Source organism: Centroberyx affinis, unplaced genomic scaffold (genome assembly GCF_046629955.1).
Source record: "Centroberyx affinis isolate AG114_WGS23_722 - 3 ecotype Tasmania unplaced genomic scaffold, CSIRO-AGI_Caff_v1 ptg005195l_1, whole genome shotgun sequence".
NCBI lineage: Eukaryota > Metazoa > Chordata > Actinopteri > Beryciformes > Berycidae > Centroberyx > Centroberyx affinis.
In genome coordinates, this window is record NW_027282584.1 from 91,432 (window position 1) to 103,826 (window position 12,395).

A 12,395-nucleotide genomic window follows, 5' to 3' on the forward strand; every position below is an offset into this window, starting at 1 on the left:
CGCACTAATCTGCTCTTTCATGCCCCCAATCTCCCTATATATTTCATCTGAACTATAGCAAGTTCCTCTGGCCAAACTCGATTGGTAGGTAGACAGGGAAATTCCACAGCTTCCTGTTTGGTCTCAGGTAACCTAAAGCAGCCTGAGGCCAACCCCCTGCTCTCTGAATAACCTGCAAATCATGTTACTCTCTGAGACAGCCAGCGTGAATACACACCCACAGTAGTAGACCAGGGATAGACATGTCTGCAGCTTCAAACCTCTCACACACCTGACTCTCCCTCTCACCGGTGAACTTGATGTGTCTTGGTGTTGTGGGGTGACTTCTGAGTTTGACTCCACTACGCTGTCACTAATGGCGGGTAACTGCCCCTGTTGTCCTCGTACAAAAGAGCCCAAGGCGGTTCCTTTGCCAACGGCGACAACGCTGGCCCCTGCCGACCACCTATGGAGCACCAGCAGAGACAAGGCGGTCAACCTGAGAATGGAGGGTTCAGGCCCGGGGTCCGAGACTCCCATGACGATCCATCAGATGTTCCTGGAGACGGTGGAGAGCTATGGGGATCATCCAGCCTTGGCTTCCAAGCAAGAGGGGCAGTGGGTCACCGTGACCTGGAGGCAATACTATGAGCAGTGCCGAGCAGCCGCCAAGAGTTTTCTCAAGGTTTGTTTACCTATGTTATCTTTGTTTACTATGTTACCTTGTTATGCATGCCTAGAGCACACACTTGTCACTCTATACAAACTATATTACAATACACTGGAAATACGACATATTCTACAGTTATAATCTGAATGACCATAGAAGCAATTTTTGATTCATTAGGTGAATTCATATGTACAGATGCATTTTGATATAAGAAACTCCACTCCATACTGTAATTCGTAGCACCTGGGAAATGCTATCGGCTGTTTACATATTAGGACAAAACCTCCTTCATCCTCAATTATAATCTCCTTTGTTGGGTGAGAATGGGCTGCTGAAAACCAACACTTGGGTGTGTGAAATTCTCAGCTTGTGTTACATCTCCCATTTCACGGCCATGTCCGTGTCCCGTGAAGTGGGGTGGCTCTCGAAGCGTGATGTAGGTCAAAAGTAAATGAGGCACTGTGTCTCATTAAAGATACATATTCTAAAGAAGTACTTGTCTTCTTTTAGTTGGGGCTGGAGCGTTACCATGGTGTTGGTATTCTGGGATTCAACTCTCCTGAATGGTTCATCTCAGACATTGGCTGCATCTTCGCTGGGTAAGATTACATTTGGGCAACTGTAATTGAGGTAGATAAGATTCCTTGTGGGATTTACACTTCACTGTTATGCATGAGACCCCTCACTATTATTTAACCTGACACTGCACACTTCTCTCTCTTTGTATATATCTAAGTCTGTCTCTGTGTCTGTAACCTCACTTGTTTGGGTTGTACCACTACAGGGAATTGAATTAAGTTGTAGTTAGTATAATTAAGATGCTTAGGAAACCTAAAGTGGCTACAGGCTTGACATTTCCTCTCTGCTTTCTAGAAACTATAGGGCCTAGGGAGTCAGCAAAAATATTGTCAGTATTGCACATCCAGCTGTTTTCCTCAGATAAATGATTGACAAACAAACAGGATTATAATGATCCTTATTTTAAAACTCAAATTAACAGTGAAGATTCATATGGCAATAACTGAGATAATGCTTTATTTTGAAGTAAATTCTAGATGACACATCTAATCAACATAACTTCAGTGATGTCAGCAGTTTGGCAATCAACAGTGTTCCTTTCTAAAAGCAGAACAATATGTAATTATTAACCAAAGAGTTTTATATTACAATCTCTTGTAGCAGGTGAGTAAAAGCCACCGTGCACTGTGCTGGCAGCTGTACAGATTCAAAACTTTGCATTACCATCCAACATTTGATTTGTGTCATAGGGGCCTGGCAGCCGGCATCTACACCACCAACTCCCCCGAGGCATGTCAGTATGTGGCTGCCAACTGTGAGGCCAATGTCCTGGTTGTGGAGAACCACAAACAGCTCGTCAAAATCCTACAGGTCAGGAGTCGCGCTGTAGTACTAGTCTTTTTGTGTTAGTGGAATCATCCATCACGAGTCTTATCTGAACATTATGTCAAGACCAGCTGATTACTGACTTTATTGTATGTTGCACTGATTCACTTTCAGTGTATGAATTTATTCTTAATTGATTTTATGGAATTTGTCCTTTAACCCCACAGGTTAAAGATCAGCTACCTCATCTGAAAGCCATCATCCAATATAAAGACGAGCTGCAGCCGAAGTTACCAAACCTGTACACAGTATGTTTCCAATGCAATAACCTTGATCAACAAGTCACATATTTCTGAAACACTTGAAAATGTGGCAGAATAGGTGCATATGGTGTGCATACTGCAGCTCATTATCTTTTTCATGCATTGCCAACATCAGGTGTCATTTCTTTTCAAAATGTGTCGATCTGTGATAGAAGATGTACAACCAGACTAGTGACACAGTATAGTTAAACATGGCTATGTAAGTTCAACCATGTGAAACAGCACAATATAGGTGCAGTTCAGTGTTCAGTCTGGAATGAAGCCGTTTTATTAACTTAATCTCTGTGTCTCTGTAGTGGGCAGAGTTCATGAAGCTGGGAGAGGAAGTGCCTGATGAGCAGCTGGATGCTGTGATTGGCAGTCTTCGGGCCAATGAGTGCTGCACCCTCATCTACACCTCTGGAACCACTGGCAACCCTAAAGGAGTCATGTTGAGCCATGACAATGTGAGTAACTGGGCCTGGATTAAATACTTTTCCATCCCTAACTTTCATTGTATTGACTTGAAAAGACTCCATTTTAATTTTATTTATCCTTTAATGTATCCTTTAATTTAACCTAAATGAAATGAAATGAAATGACATTAAATTACATTAAGCAGATAAGAGTTGGTGCAAGAAGTGAGAGGACAACTGATGTATGACATAACAGTAAAGGCAGGTTATAGAGTACATCATAGGCATTAAGATGAGGCAGGACTAAACTACAAGTAATAGTAAAGACTACAAGGACATGGCACATGTGAAAGCAGAGATTAACAAAGGGGTGTTAGTATGGCAGTAGTTTCAGAAAGAATGTATGTAATGCAGTCCTTGATGGCAGATTTTGAGATAAAACTGTCAAGATTCAGTGATTTTGAGGTCATTCTATTCACTGGCAGTGACATCAGACTTTTATCTAAACCATGATGTTTAAGATTAGGGAGGGAGTCATTTCTATTGAATGAAACTTTCTTGAAGAGAATTCAAAACAGAGACCAGGGAAGGGCCAACCGAAGATTGTATCATAAACGTTCAGTTTTTTAACAGCTTCCAATGGAGTGTGTAGTTTTTTATATATAAATGAGAAGCAGAGTAGACCCCAGGATAGAGCCTTGGGGAACTCCACTCATGATAGGCAGGGAGTGCTACAACAGATGCTTCCGGTTAACAAATTGAATTCTATCAGGCAGGTAGCTGGAAAACCAGGCTAGGAATATTGCATTACAAAATTCAACCTACATTTTATCTAATTTCTGATGACTCCTCTCCTACTTCTTAATGTCCAGCTCACCTGGACAGCCAATGCGGCAGGGCTCATGACAGAATTGAGCTACGGTGAGGAGGCGGTGGTCAGTTACCTGCCGCTCAGCCATGTGGCCGCCCAGGTCAACGACATGTGGATCTGCGTGAGGTTTGCAGGGACCACCTACTTTGCTGAGCCAGATGCCCTCAAGGTCAGGATGCCTTTTACATCTTTTACACCTTCCTTCACCAAACCAATGACTTGCCTATACTCACTCACCCTGAAAGCTAGAGTAGGTAGCTGGTGAACGTTGCTGCCTGTCTTATGGTGCTATAGATTTACGACGGTATAGCCTGATGTTTTCTATGGTACTCACTTGTATGGTAGTATATCATTCTGTTAAACTCTGAATTGGGCCTCTATATGAATGCTCATCTTGGATTATGGCACAAGGGATAGTACCATCATATCCTGTGTATTGATGAATGCTTAATATACACACATGGTTTTTACTATTCTGTGAAAGATGGTAGTGTTATTTGATTAATTCAGGATGTTTTGGTGATGACACTGACACAATACACAATCGGATACTCAACCTACTATAACACAAATTTCCCAGGGTTCCTTGGGGACAACTTTGAAAGAAGTGCAGCCAACTGCTTTCCTGGGGGTTCCACGCGTGTGGGAGAAGATGCAGGAGAAGATGAAAGCTATAGGTGCCAAGGCATCTCCAATGAGGAAGAGAGTGGCAGACTGGGCTAAGTCCATAGGACTGCAGTACAACTACAGTGCCATGAACGGGTGAGACAGCAGCAAAGATCTTGGGCAGAATTCAGCAAAAAAAAACAAAAAAACACATTTGCATCATTTGTTAACAATGGCCATTTCATCCATTGGTGCAGTGTTATACTGCACTTATTACAATTACTGTGTGATTATTACAGTCTGTGCTGGCAATGTGCTGTGTAATTACTATATAATGTATTACTCTTAAGTGCAGCATGTCCAAATTACCTGTTGAATCATTCACCATCTTCAGCTGTTACCCTAACCTTCTCTGTAAGACAAATGGTAACAGGAGTAATTACCATGTTAGTAGGACTGTATTGAGTAGAATTCCTCAGCCATTGGCATGCTGCTCATCCCTGATCTCATCACTGATCTTATCAATGATGGCGCCATTGCTAGATTTTGAAGTGAATATTTCTGATTTAAATTCCATTCCCAATATCAGTGTCAGAAATCTAATCCCCTGCCCTGGTGTGTTTGTTTTGCATGACAGGGAGCATGCTGTGCCCTGGGGCTTCATGCTGGCTAACAATCTGGTCTTCAAGAGGGTTCGCGCCGCACTGGGCTTAGACCGCTGCAAGGCTTGCTACACAGGCGCCGCCCCCATCACCAAGGACACTCTGGAGTACTTCATGAGCCTGAACATGCCTCTGTTGGAGCTTTACGGCATGAGCGAAAGCTCCGGCCCGCACACCATCTCCACGAGCAACAGTTACCGCATCATGAGGTCAGCAGCAAAGGATTGTGGAACATGCTGACGTGTGTGCTGGTAGTTTGCCGCTGATTCATGTGTGTTGTTGATATGGATGTTTTCTAAAAAGATAAAGATAAAGACAATCCTGTGTATGTGCCATGTGCGTCAGAGGAGAAAGATAAAGTCAGAATCAGTAGATTCCCACACACTGTCTTCACTTACAAGGGTTTTGTTTCAAGTTTAGTTTCAAGACACAAAGGTCACTTGACTGAAATCTTGCTGCAATAGAGAAGAACGTCCCATTCCCTAATTGAGATCCTGTTGATTCACCCTATTTACACACAAAATTCTGGTGTCGGGAATGTGCACTTGTGAATGAAGTACAAACTGTACAAACAGCAGCGATCTTTTGCCTCTCTTGCCAATTTGGTATTCTTTAGTATAAGCGATCACAGAGTGACCGGGTTTGTGTATGTTTATATATGAGTGTGTTGTGTGCAGTTTACTGAGGATACGTTACACGATTTCTGGGTACTGAAGTTCAAAATTTTCAAACAGTCATCCCTCTCTGCCATTTGTAGCTGCAAACAACTGGTCAAAACAGAAGTGAAACACTCTTACTGGACATGTTACTGACTTTTGTCTTTTGTCTGCCTAGCTGTGGAAAGGTGATGCCAGGCTGCAAGACAAAGCTGGACAATCCAGACAAGGATGGGAACGGAGAGATCTGTTTCTGGGGACGACACGTCTTCATGGGCTACCTGAACATGCCTGACAAAACAGAAGAGGCTGTGGACCAAGACGGCTGGCTGCACTCTGGGGACCTGGGGAGACACGACCAGTACAACTTCCTGTACATCACAGGAAGGATCAAGGGTAGGGTGTGGTCAGGAGTCTCTGCATGTTTGTAGCCTGACAAATAGAAGAGAAAAAAATCAAGATTGTGCAGTCTACATAAAATGCCCCAAGAATCTCACTTCAAAAGGAGCAAAGAAATAAAAAACAACAAACAAAAACAACTGGATAACAGAAACTGAACCACAGCAAGGTGGAATATGGAAAAACAAAATGCATAAATGACAAGTGAGGAAAATAAAATGCGTTGAGTTGAAGCTCAGACGTTTAAAGTTGTTGTCTTTTGGACAGAGCTGATCATCACGGCCGGTGGAGAGAACATCCCCCCGGTTCCCATTGAGGACGCAGTGAAGTCCGAGACAGCCATCATCAGCAACGTCATGCTGATCGGAGACAAGCTCAAGTTCCTCTCCATGCTGCTCACTCTCAAAGTAACTGCGCTTTTGTACCTGTGTGTAGCCACAACTACTAAATAAGTCAGCAGTATAGCTTATAATGACCCTTCTCTCTTTCCATAGTGTGTTGTGGATGACAACGGCGAGCCCACAGACGAGCTGAGCCCCGAGGCCCTGGCCTTCTGCCAGCAGCATGGCGTCACAGCAACCAAGGTCTCAGAGATCCTAGCCAATAAGGAGCCAGCTATCTACAAAGCCATTCAGGAAGGCATGGAGCGCGTCAACGCCAGAGCGACCTCAAACGCCCAGAAGATCCAAAAGTGGGTCATCCTGGAGCAGGACTTCTCGATATCTGGAGGAGAACTGGGTGAGTCAGTTAAGTTCAGTTCACTTAAGTTCACTTCAGTTTTGGCAAGTTCACTTAAAACAGACAGAGAGGGAGAAGGTTAAAATATATCACAAGACATAAAACACTTAAAACACATAAAACACAAGGTAAAATCAAGCAAATGAAAATAATACAAAATAAAACACTACAAATAAAATACAGGTCATCGGAGTCATCATTAAGTCATCGGAGGAGGTCGCTGTTCCAGTTCGTATTGAAACAATAAGGTTAAATAAAGGTTTAAAATGGACAAAATGATTATTGAGGAAGGAAGAAGTTAAAGCATTTACTATATACTTTCTGTAAATATTGAACCCACTGTAATCAGACATGGCTTTGTGTTGTGACAGTGCTGCATGCCAGACAACATTCCTGTTGTTGAGAATGTTTGGCACTCATTTTTTGGCACCCGCACATGATTGAATCTCTTGCTGTTGGACATTTATCCCAAGCTTCTGTATACAGTAGCTCAAATGTTGAGCCATTGTTGTTGCCACCCAGCAGAAAGAACATTTTAACTTTTTAGAATAAGATTGAATTAACCCTTTTTTTCTTCTCTGTCTTTGAAGGACCCACCATGAAACTGAGGAGGCCTGTTGTTGTGAAGATGTACGAGGAGAAAATAAATAAGATGTATGGAGTGGAAAACCAGTAGAATGTACTACAGAAGGATCATACAACATCAAAGAACTAGGGTCATGAGAAACTTGGGCCCAGTGTATGAACATTGCATTGTGCCCATCCTCATATTCAGAAATGTATAAACTCCAATTTAGTGCTGATTTTCACCTGAAAGTCAAAAAGAGGTTTATAATTGAGGCGCCTGATCAGGAAAAAGTCTTGATTGTAGTTGTATTGTATTTAATGGCTAAGAGGTTTTGTTTTTTGACACTTTTAACGTGTCAAGTTTTCCTGAAACTGGAGAGAAATCCCTTTGGTATCTGATATTTAAGTTGTTTTAAATGTACATACGGTTTCACAGCAGCAGTGCACTTTTTGTAAATAAACCACCTCATCATAGCCAAATCTTGCCATCTACGGGATGCACAGAAGAATTGTACCATCACAGTACAAATCAAACTATATTCACCAGCAGGGTGGGAAATTACTACCAACCACCAGCCAAGTGCTGGTAAATTTTGGCTGTGCCTGGTAGGTTTGGATACCAGTAATGTTGGAAGGTCGCCAATAATCATTTAGAGGGTCTTTTCTGTTCTAAAATTATATTGGCTGGTCAAACAATGAAAGTAACCATTAGCCACTGTGGCCAGTGAGCAGAAAACCTTCTTGTCCTGGTCAAAAGCCTCTTATTTTATTTTTGAAGCAGCAGTATCTTTGTAAGATTTTGCCGCAGTAAATATTGTCCTCCTGTGAGGTTCCAGTTTAAATCCCTATCTTGCAAAGCTGCAGACGCCGCTTCTAATGATTGGAGGTGATGTTTGAACAAGTATTGGTATCATGTATTCAAAATATGTAATAATAAGAGTAATAGTTTTAATTTCTCCAATCATAAGAATGTGCAAATGTACATTGGCATTTTTACCCAGTGCTTCTCCATGTACAGTTTGAGAAATATTGAAAGGTTTATTTTGTGATGCATGTTGTATCAAAATTGTCAATAAAAAAAATAATTTGGGCAAAAATGCTTAAACCTCTTATATTTAACGTCAACTTCAGCACGGTAAATTGTGACTTCGATATTTGAAATAATCACTCTAGTTGTAGGCTACACTGTGAATACGAGGGATATGACTCATGAACTCATGTTAGACTGCAGTTCCATTTTAAAACTTCAGTCTTCACATTTCTCTCACTTCAGGCTTCAGTTTAACCCTTTAATTATTGACAGCCTCATCACTCAAAAGACCAGTTAGGCGGGGGTCACTTTAGAAAATGGGAATCCAATGGGGCCTTATGTATCGGTATGTAACAGAGCCGGAAATGCACTTAAGGGTGCTGGAGTCTGGAAAGCCAAAGTGTTAAATAACACTGCAACCAATTACCAGCCAAATGAACTGCTGCATTCTCATTTGAAATACCTAACCCTACTCCAATAACAGGTAAAATTCATAAGATTTTTTTTTTTATCTATGGCATTGCATTTAATTCATTGATGTAAGTCACTGTAACACTCAGAAATAATTGTTATATGACCTAGATTACTGACAGCAGGGTGACCTAGCAGTTAGAGAGACTACCATGTAAATGAAAGGTCACAGGTTTGATTCCCACACCAGCCAATAACTGTTTGATTGTCCTGTATTGTAAGTCACATTTTTTCTGCAGTGGTTGCACAATAATTTAGACTTTAACTGAATGTTGACATCAAAAGTATAATAATATTACTATTTCTATAGTATATATTTAGTATCGTATATTTACTGTTTACATAGTATTAATAACTCAATACACAAGTTATTAAACTGCCTGACTTGCATCAAAAAGGACACAGAACTCTAAAACTGGAAATAAATTCAGCTCATTAAGTATTTCTTAAAGCTTCTCTAAGCTTCTTCTCCTTGTTGTTGTATTGTGCTGCTTTCAGTATAAGATATGAATATGTACATTCTAAATAGAAAATTAATTTATGCCATTGTGGTAGGCTATATCATTCATTTTCCATACCCGCTTATTTCTATTCATGGTCACGGGGAGGCTGACTGGAGCCTATCCCAGCATGCACTGGGCTGAAAGCAGGGACACACCCTACACAGGTTGCTAGTCCATCACAGGGTTTAACACACAGACTGACAAATAAACTCATGCTCACATTCACGCCTAATGTGTCCCATTCACCTATATCATTAACATCACAATTTTAAAAGATTTGCATAGAAAAGCACTACTATGACTGACAGACATACGATGGAGAAACTAGTTGTGTTGCTCTGCATTTCAGAGCAGACAGTTATTCAGATAAAGACAAAGACATTCCATTCCGGTCCAGCTATAGGCAATGAGGATATCTGAACATCTTATCAACCATCAAGCCTGGTGTGTTCATGTCACATGTTTTACGTCACAGAAATACTAAACCTCACCTTTCCTAATGTGTTTGATTTACTCTGTTTTTGTTTATACTGTATTTCGTGTAATTAGATGTTCCAGTGCAGCACTATTCAACAGTTGTATCTGGTGCTGCGGGGCGACGGCCTCTCTCCGTTCTCGACTTTTCAACACCGCTCTGCCGATTCCAGATCTTCCCAACAAAAACTTTATCTACTGCCACCCAGCAGGGGTGGAAAGAGTACAAAAAAAATCTACTCAAGTAGAGAAGTAGTGTTACTTTGATGAAATTTTACTTAAGTAGTAGTAAAATTACTGGTGTAAAAATCTACATGAGTAAAAGTAAAAAGTAGCTAATTTAAAATGTACTCAGAGTAAAAGTTACTTAGTTACTTTTTTTTTTGGGTGTGGGGGGGGGGGTGTTATATCATCTCTCCCATGCAATAAAAAAGTACAAAAACAATATAAACTATAAAGCTCAAACTAGGTTCTTTTTTTTTATTAAAGAACACCTTTGCAAAATAAAGTGCATAAACAGTCAAACATGTCAATTCAACACTGCATAACAAGGCTGTTGCACTTGAAGTCGAAGAAGTCCCTTAAATATGGCCACGGATTCACCTCATTCTCTTCAAGTTCATCCTCAACTTCAACCAAATCTGATGGGGTTTCAGTTGGATTTAGGTCCGCAGAAGTGTTTTCTAACTCATCTGTCTCCATCTCCTTTGTGATTAAGCGGCAACGTATAGATTGGACAGCCAACAGATTGGACAGTTTCTGGCGCGCAGTTCATAGAAAACTTGGGGAAACTTTGGATTTCTTTTACTCTGTAATGGAAACAAACAAAATATACTTAAGTAAAAGTAAAATTACTGATTTTAAAAATTACTCAAAAAAGTACAAGTACACAAAAAAGCTACTCAATTACAGTAACGAGAGTAATTGTAATTTGTTACTTTCCACCTCTGCCACCCAGACAACCCATACTCCCTTTCTTTAAAAGACAAACCCAACCCCCTGGCACTCTGGGAAACCTCACCAAAAATACAACTCGCCAATCGGTTTCAAGCACTGGTTTTACGAGGAGTTCCAGTCCATCCAGCCTTGACAAATACTAACCAGCATGCACTTTCTTTTTTTTTTCACCTTTATTTGGTTTGTATTATGTATTATTATTATTATGGTTTATACATTAGATCTAGACAACATCCTGGCTAATTATACCAACAATGACAATATCAGTTTTAGTGGCACATTTCAACACATTCTGGACACTTAAAACAGGTTTCAGGCCCCTTCACACATGACTTCATGGACCACCTTCATGTGCATCAATATGGCTCCCATACTGTATATAAATAACTTTTAACTATTTTTGGCAAGCCCATCCTACTTAATTGCAATGGCCTTCACCCAAACAGGACGTTGGGCCCAGATGCGGTCTGATAACGTGGACTCATGCCTCAAATATAATAGGAAAAGCCTCGTCCCAACTACCGTTCCCTGACCCTGTATACACCATTATTTCCTACCAAGACATACAGCTGCCAATAGAAACAACCTAACACATATTCCTGGACAGCCTTCAGTTCTTTCTCCCACCGCTGACAACTGTCTGGCACACTGAATGTCAGATCTCTTTCTGATACGTCTTTTATCTTCCATGATTTTATTACTGTGGTTTTATTTCAGTGGCGGCGTCTGTCACAAAAATGATTTCCCATCTCCTTTGACGCTTGTTCCTCTTTTGAATCATTTGAATATGAATTTGAATAGTTTCCTGATAGGGCCTCCAAGCGAAACAATAACTTAATTCTCTGACTTTGACCCGGTGGCACACAATGTAAATTGCATTGCATTAAGATGGTAATGTATGCCTTGGAAAATGTCTTTTGATAATAAAAGTTGGCTGTTTTATTTGCATGACAATATGATAAACATAAAGAGGATTATCTTATTCCGTGTACTTGATGTCTGCAAGGATTCATGGGTAGTGTTACATACAGACACTCCTTGGGATTGGTTAGGTGTATTTTGTGGATGAACACACATTTGGTTGGCAATCTGATGCAGTAAGCGCTTGAATATAGTAGCAATGTCTTTGTTTTCTGTTTCTTCACTAAATAGCTATAGCCACTGGTCAGAAATATCTTCCTCTGGTTGGATTTGCAAGACTGTAAACCAATGACGTAAAACGTATTACTACTCCAAACCCTTTGTTGTCTCAGTATAATGTGTTGCTAAAATATGAGCTGTTGCCTGTATCCATGATAGTCATGGAAAACACTTAAAATGATTAAATTACTTGCCAAGATGCTCACAGCTGACAAACATGTGCTGTATAGCATTAAGCTAGTTTTCACTTAACAGTTTTAGAAGAAGGTCTTACTCAGTTATCTCAAACATTCTTGAGATTCCAATCAGGTTTTAGCCAACTACAATGCACACAGACTGCCTTTCTTCAAGAAATGGAGACTGTATGCTCCTAATCCTTTTATTGCAGCATCTTACATTGTCATACAATTTTAATAGACTGCCAGAAGCACTGGATGAGTATCTCTGGCTCTCCACAGAACTGCAAGTCTTATTTGGCTCCAAAAAAATATTTAAAAAAAAAAGACAGAGGCCAGAAGTGATTTGTGACAGTAACTTGACTTCAGAAGAACAGGTAAAGATAGTAATATTGCCCTACAACTGAGAAACATATCCCACACCAAGTTATTTT

General features: G+C 40.6%; 1 protein-coding gene across 2 annotated transcripts; it reads left to right on the forward strand.

Moving 5' to 3' along the window:
* Positions 1-217: 217 nt before the first annotated feature.
* Positions 218-9,097, forward strand: LOC139666922 (long-chain-fatty-acid--CoA ligase ACSBG2-like). Of its 2 annotated transcripts, none has more exons than XM_071546269.1 (12): positions 218-664; positions 1,160-1,248; positions 1,918-2,045; positions 2,228-2,301; positions 2,613-2,762; positions 3,584-3,751; positions 4,163-4,344; positions 4,826-5,059; positions 5,685-5,902; positions 6,173-6,312; positions 6,400-6,643; positions 7,234-9,097. In XM_071546269.1, the coding sequence occupies exons 1-12, from the start codon at positions 356-358 to the stop codon at positions 7,317-7,319; spliced, it is 2,022 nt and encodes a 673-aa protein (XP_071402370.1). In that variant the 5' UTR covers positions 218-355; the 3' UTR covers positions 7,320-9,097. The 2 variants fall into 2 exon arrangements, with proteins under 2 accessions (XP_071402370.1, XP_071402369.1); XM_071546268.1 differs by having other exon boundaries at positions 1,918-2,038; positions 2,221-2,301; positions 7,234-9,096.
* Positions 9,098-12,395: the final 3,298 nt, after the last annotated feature.

Excerpts from the sequence above, each read along its gene's own strand:
- LOC139666922 (XM_071546269.1), top strand. The coding sequence starts at position 356 with ATGGCGGGTAACTGCCCCTGTTGTCCTCGTACAAAAGAGCCCAAGGCG. Across the intron at positions 1,249-1,917 it reads ATTGGCTGCATCTTCGCTGG|GGGCCTGGCAGCCGGCATCT; the intron begins GTAAGATTACAT and ends TTTGTGTCATAG. Across the intron at positions 5,903-6,172 it reads CATCACAGGAAGGATCAAGG|AGCTGATCATCACGGCCGGT; the intron begins GTAGGGTGTGGT and ends TCTTTTGGACAG.